This window comes from Squalius cephalus (assembly GCF_949319135.1).
Source record: "Squalius cephalus genome assembly, chromosome: 10".
Taxonomy (NCBI): Eukaryota; Metazoa; Chordata; class Actinopteri; order Cypriniformes; family Leuciscidae; genus Squalius; species Squalius cephalus.
Window position 1 is genome coordinate 24,175,927 of NC_137131.1, and position 20,185 is coordinate 24,196,111.

A 20,185-nucleotide genomic window follows, 5' to 3' on the forward strand; every position below is an offset into this window, starting at 1 on the left:
TAAAATTGCTGAGCAGTTCGGTTGGAGGATGGTGTTTTAAAAAGAAAAGTTAAATAAATGCAAGGGTATTGTGTGAAAAAAGTGGGGAAAAAAACAAGTCTAGCTTTGTTGTAGATGAGAAAATATATTTTATGTACTGTAACATTTTAGTGTAATTGCACTTTAAATTCTTTCAAATCTTTTTAAAGAAGTGATATTCTGTTAATTCTGCTAAGTCTTTATTGTATTGTGAAGTCTTTGATGTATTTACACAAAGAAATACTTTACTGTAAGTTGGAATGAAAGTATTCAAACGTTCATATGTATTTGATATGTATTTACAGAATAAATTGATGCCTTTAGGATTCAGTTGTTGAATGTGCATGTTATTCAATAGAAACATAGCCTTTAATAGTTCTCATAGGAACAAATTTGACACAGTTAATGTACAAAGGGGCTTGTCACTGGGGTGGTACCTTAAAGGATCAAATCTGTACCTTTGATAAAGGTACAATATTGCACCAACAAGTTTTAAAAAACAAAAGGTACATTTTGGTTTCCCATGGAACAAATCATGTCCTTTAAGGTACAAACTGGAATGGAACAAATTTGTTCCTCTATATTAAGGTACAATTTTGTACACTGTAAAAAAAAATCCTAATTTTACAGAAAATAACTGTGAATTTTTTACGATCATTTTCTTTCATTTTAAATTGTACTCAAAACACTGTAAAATTACAAATAATATCTGTAAAATAAAAATTCAGCTGTTATTTTAGGTATTGTGACATTAATGACAAATTACAGTAATTCACACTTTTTATACAGAAAATGTATTGTATTTTTCATACAGTATTTTTTCTGTTTTCTTAAATTACATAAAAATGTATGTAAAATTACAAATATAATCTGTAATTTAACAGAAAGAAAACAGTTAAATGATAAAATGGTCAAATGACTGTCAGCTCCCCAAAAAACTGTAAAACATCCTAAATTAAATAAACTGAAAAACACTGTTATTTTACAGGTATTTCCTGAATAATCACGATCAAAAACCTTCGTTGTAAAAAAAATCGTAAAAAAAGGGTCAAATGACTGGCAGCTGCGGCTGCCAAACAAAAACCTTAAAATTAAAGTCAAATATGGTCATTTAAATAAACCGAAAAAACACTGTTATTTCACAGGTATTTCCTGCATTATTATGGTCAAATACCTTCATTGTAAAAAAATCGTAAAAAAAGGGTCAAATGACTGGCAGCTGCGGCTGCCAAACAAAAACCCTAAAATTAAAGTAAAATATGCTAATTTAAATAAATTGTAAAAAACTTTAAAATAAATTTGATGTCACCATGATTGAGATTAGTGTCTGCTTTAGTTGGGCTCATGACTTCAATTTTTAACTTACGTTTTTCTCTGGCTGCTTTAACTGTGTATTTGATGCACATTTGTTATAGCAATAAATGCTGGAGAAAATTTCAGATGATTTTGGTCATTCTTTGATGATGTCATCATATGATGGCTTGATTCTCTGATATGACAGTCAAAAATATAAATATATTAGCTTAGATTACATGTAGATGGAATTTAGCTTTATAACAAGTCTATAATGTCATAATTTCTCACATGCATATAATTTTTTAAAATCGTAATAATTCAGGAAATAGCTGTAAAATAAGTGTTTTTCTGTAAAACATTTAAGGAAAATTTCTGTAAAAGTTTTTTGCACTTCTAAAATAGGATATTTTACTTTATTTTTATGGTTTTTGTTTGGCAGCCGCAGCTGACAGCTTTAAGATAAATTTGATGTCACCATGATTGAGATCAGTGTCTGCTTTAGTTGGGCTCATGACCCGTGAGTTTTTAACTTTAGTTTTCTCATGCTGCTTTAACTGTGTATTTAATACACATTTGTTATAGCAATAAATGCAGGAGAAATATCAGATGATCTTGGTCATTCATCAGTGATGTTACAGTCATCGTGATGATCTGATTCACTGATATGACAGCCAAATCTCTGAATATATTAGTTTAGAATTACATAATATGTAGATGAAATTTAGCTTTATACAAAGTCTATAATGTCATAATTTCTCACATGATCCTTGGCAACAATATTGTAATAATCTGAAATTTAAAAAGATATATATATGGAAAAAGTTTTGAGCTGGTTAATTTTTTTTTGTAGTATAGACATCAAGAATCAACATATGAATCTCAACAATGGTGACAACCAACAAAGCCTTTTTGTGACTTTATAGTAGTTCAGATTTTTTTTCATTGTCACCATTGTTGCGATTCATACGCTGATTTTTGATGTCTGAGTGAGTTGATATGATCCTGTCAAAACATTTTCTGTATAATGACTTCATAAAATCTGAGTATCACAGCACTGCAGGATCTTCTATAGCAGTTTTATCATGCAAAAATTAACAACTAATATTTAATTACTTAATCAGATTTACACTTCAGGTGGTATCAATGAAGCAGGACACTACATGATGACTATTATCACTAAAAAGAGACCAACATCATCTGATCTGAGTTTCTCTTGGATTCTTGCAATAACTAATATGCATCAGAGACACAGTTAAAGAAGCCAGAGAAAAACTTAAGTTAAACACTAAAAGGTCAAGAGCCCAACTAAAACAAACACTAATCTCCATCATGGTGACATCAAACTTTATTCTTTTCAATAAAGCTTCAACTTCTAAACCTCTGTTAATTCTCAATAAGAATGTTAGTATGAAAGAAATAAAGTCTGGATTGTAATAAGTGAAGATGCTGAGATCCTGATAGTGTTTAATGTTCTGTTTGGGTTTAAAGTGTTTCTGTATGGTGTGTTTCGTGTGTCACCATTGTATTGAAGAGTAGAGCCTGAGCTTCAGTTCAGGATGAGCAGAGAAACTCTGATGAATTGCTGCATGTTGCTGTATTTAACAGACAGTAACTGTGTAGTTGCTGATGTAGTGACGTATAGTCACAGCAAATCATGCATATAATTAACTGCATGTTTTTCAGTAAAAAATCAGAAAAAATGTGAATTAACTGTGTTTTAACTGTGTGTTTCTGTTAAAAAAGATTAATGAAGATTTCTGTAAAAGTATTTTGCACTTATTTAAATTAGGATATTTTACATTAATTTTACGGTTATTGTATGGTAGCCATTGCTGACAGTCATTTGACTGTTTTTAATGGGATTTTTTTACAATGAAGGCATTTGATCGTAATAATTCAGGAAATAGCTGTAAAATAACAGTGTTTTTCCGTAAAACATTTAAGGAAAATTTCTGTAAAAGTTTTTTGCACTTAATTTAAATTAGGATATTTTACTTTATTTTTACGGTTTTTGTTTGGCAGCCGTAGCTGACAGTCAATGACTGTTTTTTTACGATTTTATTTTTTACAGTGTACCAGTAAAAGGTACCGCCCCAGTGACAAGGGTTTGTACCTTCTTTGGTACAAAATTGTACCTTTTTTTCTGAGAGTGTATGGAGACGGGTTTTGTTGATGATCTGTGCCACTTGTTGTCATGTCGATGAGGCCTTATATATCCTAACGTGGGGCTAATTAAATATTGTATATAGACAAACTTGAAAGTTCTAGGGAGTGAGTGCCTTTTTTATTTTTGTAATGCTTTTCTCCTGTTTAAAGTAGAGAGGGAGTCAGGGAACTATTTTGTTGTTTCTTTCGTTTTTCTTTCAAGAGAAACATCAGATAAACAGTTAACAGTTGGGTTCAGCAACAAAAAGTGTCTACATCAACGTAACTATTTATACAAGCTTTTAACAACAAAGAAATAAAATGGGTACGTTTGGAAATAAATCACAACCGAACAGCAGCAGCAATGTACAGAAACAACAAACAAATCCAACCAACAGAATAACAAGCCTTCCTTCAGTGAAGATCAGTGATACTCTTCTTTTCCTTGAAGACCAATCCCAACCGAGCAGTCATCAGCAGAGGTGATCACCCTCACCTGGCTTTACCTGCACAGAAGAAGGCAGATAAATGACCACTACTGCCACCTAGTGGCCTGACACACATAACATACAAAAATATCAAATAAAATTACAACGTAGGACTTAACAATGACCATGAGAAAAAGTGGGTCCCATGGCCAAACCAGTTAAGAACCACTGGTCTAGTTGACACAATCTCTGCTGACACTTCAGAGCTGCCCAGCCTAACAATCATTTAACTGATTTTAATAATAGAAATTGATAATGTGTTATGTGTGTGCCAGGTTAAAGAGATGTGTTTTTAGTCTAGATTTAAACTGACAGCGTGTCTGCTTCCCGAACAATGCTAGGAAGACAGTTCCAGAGTTTAAGTGCTAAGTAGGAAAAGGATCTACCACCTGCGGTTGATTTTGATATTCTAGGTATTCAACTGGCCAGAATTTTGAGATCGCAATAGATGTGAAGGACAATAATGTATGTTGTAGTTTATGTATATTTTTAGGATGAAATAATGCGGTTTTACAGATGGTAGAAATGAAAGATGAAAGATTGGTAAATGAAACCAATCTTTCTTTTTTAAATGAAAGATTGGTAACAAAGAGCACACCCAGGTTCCTAACTAACAACAAAGACTTGACAGAGCAGCCATCGGGCCCTATCTTGCACCCAGCGCAATTGACTTTGTACACCGACGCATGTATCATTCCTATTTTGCGGAACGCACAGCGGACTTTTCCCTCAACAGACGCACATCTGTAAATTAGGAAATTAACTTGCGCTCCCGGGGGTGGTTCAGCGCAAAGAGGAGGCGTGTTCCGGCGCAAACGTTCCCTGGTGCTATTTTGCAGGTTTAGACAACAATTCCGCCACTGACCAGGGAAAACCTAGAAAACCTAGCGCAGCGCCACCTACTGGTCCGGAGATATGAAAAAATGTCTTACGAATACGAATTGCCACCAATAGTATCATCTCCAGACCGTGCCGACTAAAAGTTATGGATTTCATGTCGATAGACAACACCGTTTTTGTATACCGCAGCAGCAAAGTTGAGGCATGATGCTAAAATGACTATTCCGGCTTTATCTCTACAATGCCTTGACTTATTGACACCAAACTTTGTATGTGTCATTGTCACCTTACTCTGACCACATCACATCAATTTGATAATTGTGCCACTTATTGGTCGAAAGTGATAATCCATTAAATCATATTTTAAATTACTGTATAAATGATTTTTTCAGCCATTTTGCCTAAAATCCTCTTTAATTATCTTTAATTGCTCATTGTTGCAGTTGGTCTGACACTTTCAGTCATGTTGGCATGTCTTGTCATCTTCTTCTGCTTGGCCCCGATAATTGCTGCTTGCAGCTATATTTAGGGGCCAAGCCCCGAAGGGGATAGCCCTTATTGTATCCGTTAGTTTTCTTATTAGGAGCCAAGCCCCGAAGGGCCAAGCCCCGAAGGGGATAGCCCCTATTGTATCCGTTAGTTTTCTTATTATTATTAGGGGCCAAGCCCCGAAGGGGATAGCCTCTATTGTATCCGTTAGTTTTCTTATTAGGGGCCAAGCCCTGAAGGTGATAGCCCCTATTGTATCTGTTAGTTTTCTAATTATTATTTTTCCCGAATGGGAGTCAATGGCAGCCCTATCAACGGAAAATAGGAAAATTATGAAATTTGGTACACTTGTAGAGATGGTAATGAATAGTAATTGGACCAATTTTTGAGTCTCTAGAACCAACTCTATAGTGCCACCACCAGTTCAAAAAATTCAACATTGAAATGGTTATAACTTTTGAACCATTTGATCTAGAAAAATGAAACTTAGTACACTTGATTCCTCTCATCATGGTGATCACAACCAATATAGTCCATTAAAGACTCCACCGATTACAGTAGTGGCCATTTTGAAAAGTACAGTATTAAATAATATATCATTAAACAGTAAGTTTTTTCGCTACTCCTCCTTCAAAATTTGTCCAATTTTGACAAAAATTTACTCAAATGATCTTTGGACTGAGGCGCACAGAAATGTTTTGATTTTTGTCATAAATTGCAATATCTTATAAAATATTTGACATATCGGCACAAAAATTGGTAAGGATCATCATTACCATGGCCTGAAGGTACCTGAGAACTTTGAACACAGCGCCACCTAGTGTTCCAGATGTATAAGGTGTTTTGAAAATATGCTTATAACTTTTGAAAACAGGTCAAAATTTGATTTCTTTATGTCATTATGTTCCTTGGATTATGCCGATTCTGACGATATCTGATTTGTCATTTTCCAAGAATGTGACTGTCCGCCATATTGAAGCAAATGGTAAACAGTTTTTTCGCTACTCCTCCTTCAAATCTTGCTCAGAAGTTTGCTCAGATGATCTTTGGACCAAGCCGCATAGAAATGACTGAACAGATTTTTGATATTCGCTACCGTTCCCGATGCATTCGTCTGCAAATTTGACTTAGCCTGTGTTTGTTGTCTTATGTTAGTTAGCTTAGCACGCTAATTGGTTAGCATGCTAACCAGTTAACATTCTTTCTAATGTGGGTCTTCAGCTATCAAGTTAACCATAAACTACATTAGCATAGCATGCTAATCTGGTTAACATGTTAATGGACTTTTTTGAGAACTCATTCTCACACTCAAGCTATGAAAATGTATGTCTGCCAAGTGGCGCGATGAGATAAGTGATCGTGGGTTCGAGTCCCGTGTTGTACAACTTTAAAGTTGTCATTTAAATTCCTTTATTATCCGGGTAAGAGCTGTACTAATCTTTCTTACTCTTGGATTAGAAATAAGTCTGTGTTTTTTATTTATTTATTCTGTGTTCATTCTCATCAGACCTTCTGTTCATGTTGATTTCATCCTATCTGTAATTCTGAATCTGTTCTTCATGTACATTCAATTTCTGCTGTTTTTGTTCTTCCGGCTCTGCACTGCTGTTGGTGCTTAAATGCTCGCTGCGCTGCTGTGCTTACAGTTCTTGCTGTGCTTGATGTACATTTACATGTATATTCAATTTCTGCTGTTTTTGTTCTTCCGGTTCTGCACTGCTGTTGGTGCTTAAATGCTCGCTGCGCTGCTGTGCTTACAGTTCTTGCTGTGCTTGATGTACATTTACATGTACATTCAATTTCTGCTGTTTTTGTTCTTCCGGCTCTGCACTGCTGTTGGTGCTTAAATGCTTGCTGCGCTGCTGTGCTTACAGGACTTGATGTGCTGCTGTGCTTGCTGTACTTGCTGTACTTGTAGCTTGCTGTACTTGTTCTGCTTGCAGTGCCTTTAAGGGCTTGGCCCCGGATTGCTGCTATGAGATCTGGAAAATGGCTATATTGGCCAATAATTTTTGAACAGTTTGTCATAAAATCACAGTGAGGTTGCAGCGGAACATTGAGCAGAACACGCTGCGAACACGGTGCGGAGAGCACAGCGCGCACACACAGCGGAACATGCTGCGAACACAGAGAGGAGAGCCAGAGTCAATCCTGATTGCTGAACAGGGAGGGCCGGGTAGAGTTGCTGCTGCTTCAGGGCTTGGCCCCTGTATCGCTGCTTGCAGCTATATTTATTATTATTATTCCGCTCTGGGAGTCTATGGCAGCCCATAAGACCCGCTTTCGGGAAACTTATGAAACTTGGCACACTGATAGAGGACAGTCTGATCTGTCACTATAGCAACTCAATTCTTCTAGCGCCACCAACTGTCCAAAGTTGCGCTCATTTTTATGCTAATAACTTCTGAACCGTAAGGGCTACAAACAAAATAATTTTTCATTTGATTCCTTTCCTCAAGTCGATTCGATTGCACCATATGACGTCATTTTCCATCATGAAAGTTTTTCCGTCATTTCAAATTTTACAAAAAAGACTTTTTCAAACTCCTCCTAGGCCGTTACTTAAATTTTCACCAAAATTGAGCCAGATCATCTTCAGACCATGCCAACAAAAAGTTATGGAATTCAAGTTGATTTGTCAAACTGTTGGCCAATACCGCGCAAAAAAGTTGTACGTAGCACTTGCGAAAACAGAAATTGGTATGTCATCACAAGCATGGCCTGAGGCTACATACTGCATTTCGGCACAGCGCCACCTGCTGGTCCGGAGATACATCAAATGGCTATTTTTGCGTATAACTTCTGAAACGTTTGTCCAAACCAGAAATCATAGAAGTGGTCTTGTTAGATTTGGGGCGTCATGTTGAGTCGAATGATATCCAATTTTCCCATATCAGCCATTTTGGCCTTCGGCCATTTTGAATTTTGCACAAAAATGCTGTATTTTATGAACGCATTAGCATATTGTTATGAAACTTGGTATGTGTCTTCGGCACCAAGCCCTGAAAGTACTCAAAATGTTTTGGGGCAGCGCCACCTTTTGGTCAAAAGTTATAATGAAATTTCAAAAAGTGCTAATAACTTTTAAATAAATTAGCCTATTGCAATGAAACTGGTATTAATAGATCTCTTGGGTCACGCTGAAAACATAGATACCAATTTTGTCATATTTGGCCAAACTTCCTGTCCGCCATCTTGATTTTCATTCAATACCTACCTTTTCAAACTTCTCCTATTCCGTTTGTCCAATTTTCACCAAAATCAAATCGTATCATCTCCAGACTGTGCTGACTAAAAGTCATTGTCACCTCACTCTGACCACATCACATCAATTTCGTAATTCTACCACCTATTGGTCAAAAGTGATAATCCATTAAATCATATTTTTAATGACTGTTTATATGATTTTTCAGCCATTTCATCAATAATCGTCTTAAAATGTCTTAAATTGCTCCTTGTTACAGTTGGTCTGACACTCCCAACCATGTTGGCATGTCTTGTCGTCTTCTTTGCGCTTGACCCCGGTAATTGCTGCTTGCAGCTAGATTTCTTCTTCCGTTTCTTCTTCCGCTCTGGGAGTCTATGGCAGCCCATAGAACCGCTTGCGGGAAAGTTATGAAATTTGGCACACTGATAGAGGACAGTCTGAACTGTCAGCATAGCAATTTTGGAGTCTCCAACTCAATCCCTCTAGCGCCACCAACTTTCCAAAATTTCAATCATGTTTATGCTAATAACTTTTGAACCATAAGGGCTAGAAACAAAATGGCGCAATAATAGAACAAAACATGAAATTGCCATTGACTTCAATACAATACTGTGATGTAAAATGCTATACTTAACGAATGCATTGGTGTAACATTACGAATCTCAGTACGTGCCATCAGCACCATGCCCTGAAGGTACTCAAAAGATTTCCAGACAGTGCCACCTTTTGGTCAAAAGTTATAATTAAATTTCCAAAAATGCTAAAAACTTTTGAATAAATTTGCCTTTTGTAATGGTCTTAATAGATTTCTTGGGTTATGCCTAAAACATAGATACCAATTTTGCCATAGTCAGCCAAACTTCCTGTCTGCCATCTTTATTTTCTTTTAAAACCTACTTTTTTAAACTTCTCCTAGATTGTTTGTCCGATTTTCACCAAAATCGAATCATGTCATCTCCAGACCGTGCAGAGTAAAAGTTATGGATTTCGTGTTAATAGACGAAACCATTGTCGTATACCGCAGCAGCAAATTTGAGGCATGATGCCAAAATGAATATTCAGGCTTTATCTCTGCAATGCCTTGACATATTGACACCAAACTTTATATACGTCATTGTCACTTCACTCTGACCACATCACATAGTTTTCATTGCGCCACCTATTGGTCGAAAGTGATAATCCATTAAATCCTATTTTTAGTTACTGTATGTGATTTTTAAATGTCTTTAATTGCTTCTTGCTGCAGTTGGTCTGACACTCCCAGCCATGTTGGCATGTCTCATCGTCGTCTTGCGCTTGCCCCAGATAATTGCTGCTTGCAGCTATATTTTTTATTAAAATGGTTGTTTTTATGAATTCAATTAATTAAGTAGCTTGTAGCCTACTATTTACGGATAAATATTACAGTATACAAACATCACAGACAATGGTAGACAGCGACCAAGGCAGCTCTGGCATAATGTCAATAACACTTCTATAAATTACAGTTATTGAGGTAAACATGCCTCAAATACCGAAAAAAGGTACCGTTAGGTACCAGCACCGAATTACGTGTACCGGTACAGGAACTGGTACCGATTAAATTGTGAACAGTACCCAACCCTACGTCAGACTATTTTCCTTAATCTTCATTAAGCGCAAAGGAGCAAATATGTCTAAAGTGCTGGAAAAGAGAAAGTCAAAACTTTCTGTTGCAACATTGAGTTCTTATAAGCTATCTGATATGCTGAGGAGGAGAAACTGATCAGGAAGATTATTTATAAAGCAATCTTTAGTGATAGAAGTGATAGTTCGACCATATTTGTAACAGAGAATTGGTTTTGAAGCCTTGGCTAAATGGAGTGTACACAAGACTAGATAATTCTGACACATGTTGTCTAATGCCAATAGAGTTTAGAATGTCTGTAAATGTCAATCCCAATGCGTCTTTTACAATATCTTCATACAATAAAGACTTTATCTGCAGTCAGTACTAAATCTGATAAAAAATCAGCTAATTCTTTGATAAAGTCTGAATGGTGCACTGGTGGCCTGTAACAGTATCCAGTACAAATGTCATATAGGATTTATCACTTACACTAGATTGTGTTTCATAAAAACAAATAAATAAAGGGATCTAACATTCAGCTTTATCATTTGTTCATATGTATTATATCTGTTTTTTATTTGTTGAACATCAATTACATTTTTACCCTTATATGGTTTTGGAGGTTTTTTTGTATTTCGTAGTTCGGGGAACATAAACAGTCTCTATATGATGATATCTAGGTGAAAGAGTCTCTATGTGTTGGGATTTATCTGACTTCTGTGACGTGAGGCGACTAGAAGACAATCGGATTAGCCAGTCTGTCTGCTTCTTTACCTGGGAAGAAGAGTGATACTACTCCAAGAGGAATGAAGACTATCTCTTTTCAACAGATAAGGTCTGCCTCAAAAACTTTTCCAATTGTCTATGAACCCAATATTATTATGCAGACACCACTTACGGTACAGATCCACTTTTGCGACACGACTGTCACGGGGTGTCACAATGCCCCCCCACATTTGTACGTTGATGGGCGTTCCTTAGTTTACCGCTATGGGCGTGGTTTTGACCGAGTGGGAAATGTTCCGTATTTAAAACCTGCGAGAGACTTCCCCCGTCTCCATATGCTCTACTTCTATTGAATAGTCACGTCGCGTTCAACGGAATTAATTTGCATAAAGATGGGTATCGGCCAGCTTGTTGACGTGCAGCATTTTTCCAAATGAAGCGCCGGGGACGTCAAAGTCGCTTGATGTCACCCATTGGAATAAAGTGGAGTGCGGCGCGACAGAAGTGTCGCACGGACAAGTGGATCCGTACCGTTAGTCCTCCCTCCAGGATTTCGCAAGACTTTTTTCTGATTTTTATGGGCCTAAATAACTGATTCTTTTCTCAAAATGTACTGCATTTAATGTGTTGTTTTGCAGTGCAAATATAGACAACATACTTCTAACATTATTATTACTTTTGTGACCTCAAGAAACATTATGCTCATTATTTATAAAAAGAGAACACTGAGATAAACAAAAAGAGAGACTTAATTGTTTTTCTCTTAACTGTATAAAGCGTACTGTATAATATATAATACATGAATTTCTAAGGACTCTAAATTATCAACATGAACAACTTTGCTGAAAAATCTGTACATGAGCGAAATCATTAGCATTAGAAAAATCATGTTAAAAGGAATCAAATAATGATACAACAGGCTTTTGAGGAACATTTATTTTTTCATCTCTCAATAATCATATCGTATTTCATTGCATTTTGCCCCCCACAATAAAAATGGCAGAGCTTTTATCATAAAACTAAGCTTTTAAATATAATCTGACTATGACATATTATTGGCAGATATACAGGTGCTGGTCATAAAATTAGAATATCATCAAAAAGTTGATTTATTTCAAGAATTCAACTTAACAGGTGAAACTAATATATTATATAGACTCATTACATGCAAAGTGAGATATTTCAAGCCTTTATTTGTAATAATTTTGATGATTATGGCTTACAGCTTATGAAACCCACGAAATCAAAATCCCAGAAAATTAGAATATTACATGAAATCACACAGTAATTACACAGTGATACCATGGTCATAGAACCAGGTTTTGGTTATTTTGGCAGTGTGGGCAGGTGCAAATCCTGCTGGAAAATGAAGGAAGCATCTCCATAAAGCTTGTCTGCTGAAGGAAGCATGAAGTGCTCTGGAAATGTCCTGGTAGACGGCTGCGTTGAGTGGACAGCACAGTGGACCAACACCAGCTGATGACATGGCTCCCCAAACCAACACAGACTGTGGAAACTTCACACTGGACTTCAAGCATCTTGGATTGTGTGCCTCTCCATTCTTCCTCCAGACTCTGGGACCTTGGTTTCCAAATGAGATGCAAAATTTGCTCTCATTAGAAAAGAGGACTTTGGTCCACTGTGCTTTATTAAATCCAGAGTCAACGCAGCCGTCTACCAGGACATGTTCAGAGCACTTCATGCTGACTTCTTTTTCCAGCAGGATTTGCACCTGCCCACACTGCCAAAAGAACCAAAACCTGGTTCAACGACCATGGTATCACTGTGTAATTACTGTGTGATTTCATGTAATATTCTAATTTTCTGGGATTTTGATTTTGTGGGTTTCATAAGCTGTAAGCCATAATCATCAAAATTATAACAAATAAAGGCTTGAAATATCTCACTTTGCATGTAATGAGTCTATATAATATATTAGTTTCACCTGTTAAGTTGAATTCTTGAAATAAATCAACTTTTTGATGATATTCTAATTTTATGACCAGCACCTGTAGAGTGACAAATAATATTTATATGCATTTTATGTAAGTAATCTGCTACACTGTTATAAAAATCACATTTATTAAAATTTTTGGCCATAAATAATAACTGCACCAAATTGCTATTTTTGCTATTAATGCTTTTTACTAGGGGTGTAACGATGCACACACATGACTGTTCGGTACGTACCTCTGTATTGAAGTCACGATTCGAGTCCGGTCGAGTCCACAAAGATTTAAATGATTTGAAATTGACCTTTCACAAAGACCTGCCCCTCTTAGTTACTGTTATACGTCCGACAAGCCATTCCACTCTCAGTCCACACATCATGTTCTCACACAGTAAAAAATACATTGTGGAGCAAAGAAGACATTGACAATGAGCCAACAGACAAGACAGAGCAGGTTACTTTTTGGATGAAATAAAGTCTCTTTTTTTGTGAAATTCAAACAATAAATACCATTTTGTGGCGCTGTAATGTGTAGCGCTTCAGTTCAAGCAGCACGTGAACTGATAATCTCTTCTAGTTCTAGCACAAATTAAACACAAATGAACATCAGAACTGCAAAAAAAAAAAAACACAAAAAAACGTCAATACACACCATTTTTCACGTTCAAATTCACTGACTGGTTTGGTTTGTTTGTCAGACAAAAATGGTGGATAGCTTCATTATGATTGGTCAGATCACCTGACAATCAAACTCCAGTGAAAGCTCTTAAATTAACATTTTAACCTTTACAAAATGATTGCAATGTACAGTTGCAGTCATATGTTTACCTACTGTACATCTTTCAGAATCTGCAAGGTAATGTTCAAGAATGCAACACGATGCATTAAGAGCCAGGGGTAAACATTTGAGCAAGATGATGGAGATGTGTAAATGTTTCTTATTTTCTTTTACATGTTAATATATTTATTTAGCCTCTGAAGGGCAGTACTAAATAGAATTAATTAATTTGTAAACAAAATAAGAAGAATTTACACTAATCATCCCGTTCAAAATTATACACCCCCTGGCTATTGATGGATGTTTCCTTCCTGAGCATCACTAAATGTTTGCAGCATTTGTAGTAGTTGTGTACTGAGTCCCTCAGTTGTCACCAGTGTGAAAAGATGGATCTCACTATTATACAATCACTGCTAGTAAGGAGTGAAATATGCAGAAGATGCTGGAAAAGCAAAGAATGTGCAGGAGCTGGAGGATTTTTCTGATTAAAGGGACTGTGAGAGAGCTAGAACAAAGAATGTGAGGAGATTAAAAGAATGGCTTTTTTATTGTATTGATTTTAATTACAACACAACATAATAAATAAATAAATACACAATAAAGAACAAAAAGACACATTATTGAGCACATTTATCTAAACATAGAGAATCACACACCTTTGTGCCATTCCTGAAACAGTTCCTGTTCACCATACCTTTCATTTACCGTCATCAAAGAAAAACAGTTTGAAGAGACTTTGTGATTTGATGTCCCCTTATATTGATACACATCTGATATTTTCTTAACTGTTTATGTTCACTTAAGATTGTGTTTACGTAGATAATTAGGGGCCAAGCACTGAAAGTGCATAGTGCATCTTCTTCTTCCGTTTGGAGGTCTATGGCAGCCTATAGAACCTTTTGCAGGAAAGTTTTGAAATTTGAACACTGATAGAGGACAGTCTGAACAGTCACCATAGCAAATTTGGAGTCTCTAACTCAATCCCTCGAGCGCCACCAACTGTCCAAAGTTTCACTCAGGTTTATGCTAATAACTTTTTAACCATAAAGACTAGAAACAAAATTCTTGTTTCCTCTGATTACGTGACTCATGCCGATTCGAATGCACCCTATGACTTCATTTTCTGTCATGGAAATCTTTCCACCATTTTGAATTCTCAGAAAAAACTACTTTTTCGAACTCCTCCTAGACGGTTGCTCCGATTTTCACGAAAATTTAACCAGATCATCTTCAGACCATGCTGACGAAAAGTTCTGGAATTCAAGTTGATTCGTCAAACCATTCTCGAATACCGCGCAAACAAATATTACGTAGCGCTTGCAAAAACAGACTTAAGGCTGTATATCCGCAACGCTTTATCGCATTCAGACCAAACTTGGGACACGTCATCACAAGCATGCTTTTTGCTTATAACTTCTGAACGATTTGTCCAAATATCATAAAAGGGGTCTCGTTAGATTCAGGGTGTCATGCCGAGTCGACTGATATCCAATTTTCCCACATCGACCATTTTAGGCGTCGGTCATTTTGAATTTTGTACTAAAATGCTGTATTTTATGAACATATCGTTACGAAGCTCAGTATGGGTCATCAGTACGATGCCCTGAAGGAGCCTGAGAAGTTTTGAACCAGCGCCACCTAGTGGCAAAAAATATGTTTCAAATGCTTATAACTCTGGGTGTGGTTGACTTATTTTCACGGGATCATCTCCTTAGGTTCCTCAATCTTTTCCGAGTCCAACGATACCAAACATGCTAGGTTTGGCCTTACTATTTATGTAGCATTGTCATTTAGCACTTAAAAAACTTTTGCCAATATCTTCGAAACCGTTAGACCAATCGAGACGAAACCACCGTCAAAAGTTTGGAAACATAGGTTGTTGGCTAAATGTGAATGCCCAAATGTCAACATTTTGATAGTAAGTGGCAAAAACATCCAATCAAAGTTGCCCATGGGTCATTTTTTATGCTCTCATACATATAAATGTCTATAACTCCAAAACAAAATGAGATATTTTCAACAAATTTGACACACACATGTATGGGCTCACTCTGAGAACACATAAAAAAGCGGTGGAACGGCACCACTTGGTGGCGCAATAATAGAATAAAACAAGAACACTGCCATTAATTACAATATAATATCATGATATTAAATGCTACACTTCACGAATGCATTGTGGCTCTTCAGCTATCAGGTTAACCATATGCTACATTAGCATTAAGATGTGTGTGCTAATTCTTACAATGAAGCCTCTCCTCTGCAGTTTGGTAAGTCAGCGTTAAATCAGTGGCGCAAGCTGCTAAACCACGTGCCATGAGCCCCGAACCATTCAGGTCGTGGGTTCGAATCTTGTGTGGCACATTCCCAGACCGCAATAGGTACTGTGGCCAGAAGTGGTGCAAAGATGCTTCAGTTCCAGACATGGCATCTATCCAAGAAGGAACTCAATAAATAAGATGTGGCGCATATAAAAATTATTAATTTTGAGTTGATTCTCTCTTGAATTATGGAACATCGGCATCTTCATGAATGCACCTTTTCCCAGTGGCGCAACGAGCTAAGTGACAGGAATCTGATCCAGAGATAGTGGGTTTGAGTCCTGCGTGGGACGACTTTAGAAAAATTGTGTGGAATTTTGTGTCATTTCGATTCCTTTATTATTCAGCTATATTTTTGTGTGTATCTGCTCAAGAAGACGCAAATGATAACTCAATTCGGTACTTGTGAAAAAGGGCCTAGAACCGCCCCTGCTTCACTGTATTCACAATGGTCTCTCATAGCTTATTGCTTACATATTTACCTACATACTGTATATTTTCACTAAAACATCTTTAGTAAATGAAAAATACCACACAAAAACTTGTAAACATTTTCGAGTGAACCAGTTCAGTGAAACAGGCTAAACAGATTAAAGGAAACTCACTGTTTTGGGGGAAAAAACCTTTACTACTTATAATGTGATTATATTATGAATATTAAATATATTTAATAGTTTGTTTTCCCAAATACTAACTCAATATATTTTTTTCCCCCCATAGCTTCTGTATGAGGATTGTAAGATGGTGACTCTTAATGTCCCCTATGTGGCTGGTTTCCTGGGCTTCAGAGAAGCACCACCTCTGCTGCAGGCCCTGGAGAAACTGAAGAATGAACAGCCAAATCTTATGCCACAGGTTAGTCATTATCATATCTATTGCCTCAGCTTAAACCTGACATAGTCTCACTTAGCCAGACTGAGTGTAATTTTAGTGTGATGAATAGTTTACACTTTAGATTAGGGCATGCAGAAGGAGTTGTAAATGACTTGTATACACATACACATACTTTGTAACAGGTAAGAAAGATCTACAAATGATGTATAACACATTTACAAGTGATGTTTTGTTTACACTTTAGATTAAGGGATTCATAAAGCTTTGTAAATTATTTATTCATATATTTGCACATCATCTATAACAGGTGTTGAACACTTTGTGGTGTGTACTGCAACTTAAGTGCTGACTGGTGAGGGTATAGACAGCTGTCTTCTCTCAAGTCAAGTCAAGTCAAAAATGATTTCTATAGCACATTTAAAAGCAACAGAGTTGCACCAAAGGGCTGTACAATAAAGCATTGAGCATATAAAAAGAAATCATACAAAGAAAACATGCATCATACAAAATATAAACACATACAAAAAAAAAAAAAAAAAAAACCACCTTTGACTAACTAACTAATTTAATCTAATCAAAAGCCAGAGAGAACAAATAAGATTTAAGAGCCGATTTACACTGTCTAGTGTAGTAGCAGACTCTGACACACATGGACTCTTTAACCACTGTGAGATTCAGTGGAAGGTAAAACCAGTTCACATTATCACTACATACCACACATAACACAAGTCTGTGCAGATGAGTGAAAGGATTTAACATAACCCACTGAAAGATCCTGACTGTGAGTCATTTTTATAAATGTTTATCCGCTTGAAAACAAATAAATTACTCTTCTTAAAAATATTGCTTTAGCATACCTGCATGCATGTTTGTGCTTTTGAACATAGACCAGCTGACAACTTAACAATACATCAATAAATTATATACTGATCATTTACTAATGTTTTTTTCATCATTTGTTCATGATTAACCATTGTTTATTGAGATCATGATACTAAAAAAAGTTGACATAAAAAGTGATAATGTATCAAACAAATAATGTATAAAACAATAACTTCTACTAATGACCTGTTTGATTTTTATTTCATGATTTATTTATTTATTTTATTTTTATTTTTTTAACTTACAACACATTTGTAAAATGGACCAAAGGTAGTTTGGAGGTGTTGACCAGCCAAAGCGAACTCTTCTGGAAATCTATTTCAAACTCGTGAAACTCCAAAAGAAACTTCATTTTGGCCTGATTTTGTTCGAATTCCTCACATCCTCGGTTTCATCTGCATTAAATTCAATTTGGCATCTTACCTGACTATGTCTAGACTAAATCTATGCTTGACCTGTTGGCAATGTGGCATGGAAGTAGCTTGATGCTTCATCAACATTAAGCTAACATTGACGCAAGTCATGTAATGAAGCATGATGTCTTGGGTTACGACAGCCACAGCTAAACCACCATGTTTCTAACCAGATGTGATGCAATGAGATTCCAGTGACAAGCAATTTGTCTGTCCACACCAGATGCTACGCGACTATGAGACATGACAAAATCGATAAAAAATCACAGCCAATCAGAAGAAAGCGTGGGCGGGCTCTCTCTGCAGAAATTTTGATAAGTACATAATCAAATTCAGAAATATTACACCATGTACAGTGGGGAGAACAAGTATTTGATACACTGCCGATTTTGCAGGTTTTCCTACTTACAAAGCATGTAGAGGTCTGTAATTTTTATCATAGGTACACTTCAACTGTGAGAGACGGAATCTAAAAAATCCCAAATCCAGAAAATCACATTGTATGATTTTTAAATAATTAATTTGCATTTTAATTGCATGACATAAGTATTTGATCACCTACCAACCAGTAATAATTCCAGCTCTCACAGACCTGTTAGTTTTTCTTTAAGAAGCCATCCTGTTCTCCACTCATTTCCTGTATTAACTGCACCTAACTTGTTACCTGTATAAAAGACACCTGTCCACACACTCAATCAAACAGACTCCAACCTCTCCACAATGGCCAAGACCTGAGAGCTGTGTAAGGACATCAGGGATAAAATTGTAGACCTGCACAAGGCTGGGATGGGCTACAGGACAGTAGGCAAGCAGCTTGGTGAGAAGGCAACAACTGTTGGCGCAATTATTAGAAAATGGAAGAAGTTCAAGATGACGGTCAATCTCCCTCGGCCTGGGGCACCATGCAAGATCTCACCTCGTGGGGCATCAATGATCATAAGGAAGGTGAGGGATTAGCCCAGAACTACATGGCAGGACCTGGTCAATGACCTGAAGAGAGCTGGCACCACAGTCTCAAAGAAAACCATTAGTAACACACTACGCCGTCATGGATTAAAATCCTGCAGCGCACGCAAGGTCCCCCTGCTCAAACCAGCGCATGTCCAGGCCCGTCTGAAGTTTGCCAATGACCATCTGGATGATCCAGAGAAGGAATGGGAGAAGGTCATGTGGTCTGATGAGACAAAAATAGAGCTTTTTGGTCTAAACTCCACTCGCCGTGTTTGGAAGAAGAAGAAGGATGAGTACAACCCCAAGAACACCATCCCAACCATGAAGCATGGAGGTGGAAACATTCTTTCGGGATGCTTTTCTGCAAAGGGGACAGGACGACTGCACCATATTGAGGGGAGGATGGATGGGGCCATGTATCGCGAGATCTTGGCCAACAACCTCCTTCCCTCAGTAAGAGCATTGAATATGGGTCGTGGCTGGGTCTTCCAGCATGACAACGACCCGAAACACACAGCCAGGGCAACTAAGGAGTGGCTCCGTAAGAAGCATCTCAAGGTCCTGGAGTGGCCTAGCCAGTCTCCAGACCTGAACCCAATAGAAAATCTTTGGAGGGAGCTGAAAGTCCGTATTGCCCAGCGACAGCCCCGAAAACTGAAGGATCTGGAGAAGGTCTGTATGGAGGAGTGGGCCAAAATCCCTGCTGCAGTGTGTGCAAACCTGGTCAAAAACTACAGGAAACGTATGATCTCTGTAATTGCAAACAAAGGTTTCTGTACCAAATATTAAGTTCTGCTTTTCTGATGTATCAAATACTTATGTCATGCAATAAAATGCAAATTAATTACTTAAAAATCATACAATGTGATTTTCTGGATTTTTGTTTTAGATTCCGTCACTCACAGTTGAAGAGTACCTATGATAAAAATTACAGACTTCTACATGCTTTGTAAGTGGGAAAACCTGCAAAATCAGCAGTGTATCAAATACTTGTTCTCCCCACTGTAACATTATTAAAAATACATACTGAGTGACTGAAATAATCGTTGTCATAGAATATGCTTGTTTGTTCACCTTGAGTTGACAGTTTTTGTTTCCATTCCATTGTCACTTTCAGTATGTCTATAAAGGTCATGCAAAATTGTATTCAAACTCACACTGAATTCTTAAAACATTAAAAAAAAGCACATAATCAGTACCTTTGATTATCATTGTCATACTTTGTATGTTGTTGTTCCAGCCATGACGTAGCAGAAA

At 36.9% G+C, this 20,185-nt stretch overlaps 1 protein-coding gene across 5 annotated transcripts in view; it reads left to right on the forward strand.

Annotated features, from left to right (window-relative positions):
- The window catches only part of LOC307165178 (endonuclease V-like), a 301,965-nt gene that overhangs the window by 69,646 nt on the left and 212,134 nt on the right, over nt 1-20,185 (forward strand). For all 5 annotated transcript variants that reach the window (XM_079882554.1, XM_079882555.1, XM_079882553.1 and 2 more), the window contains exon 3: nt 16,569-16,703. In XM_079882554.1, coding sequence (XP_079738680.1) covers nt 16,569-16,703 — 135 coding nt within the window. The remainder of the gene's footprint in view (nt 1-16,568; nt 16,704-20,185) is intronic.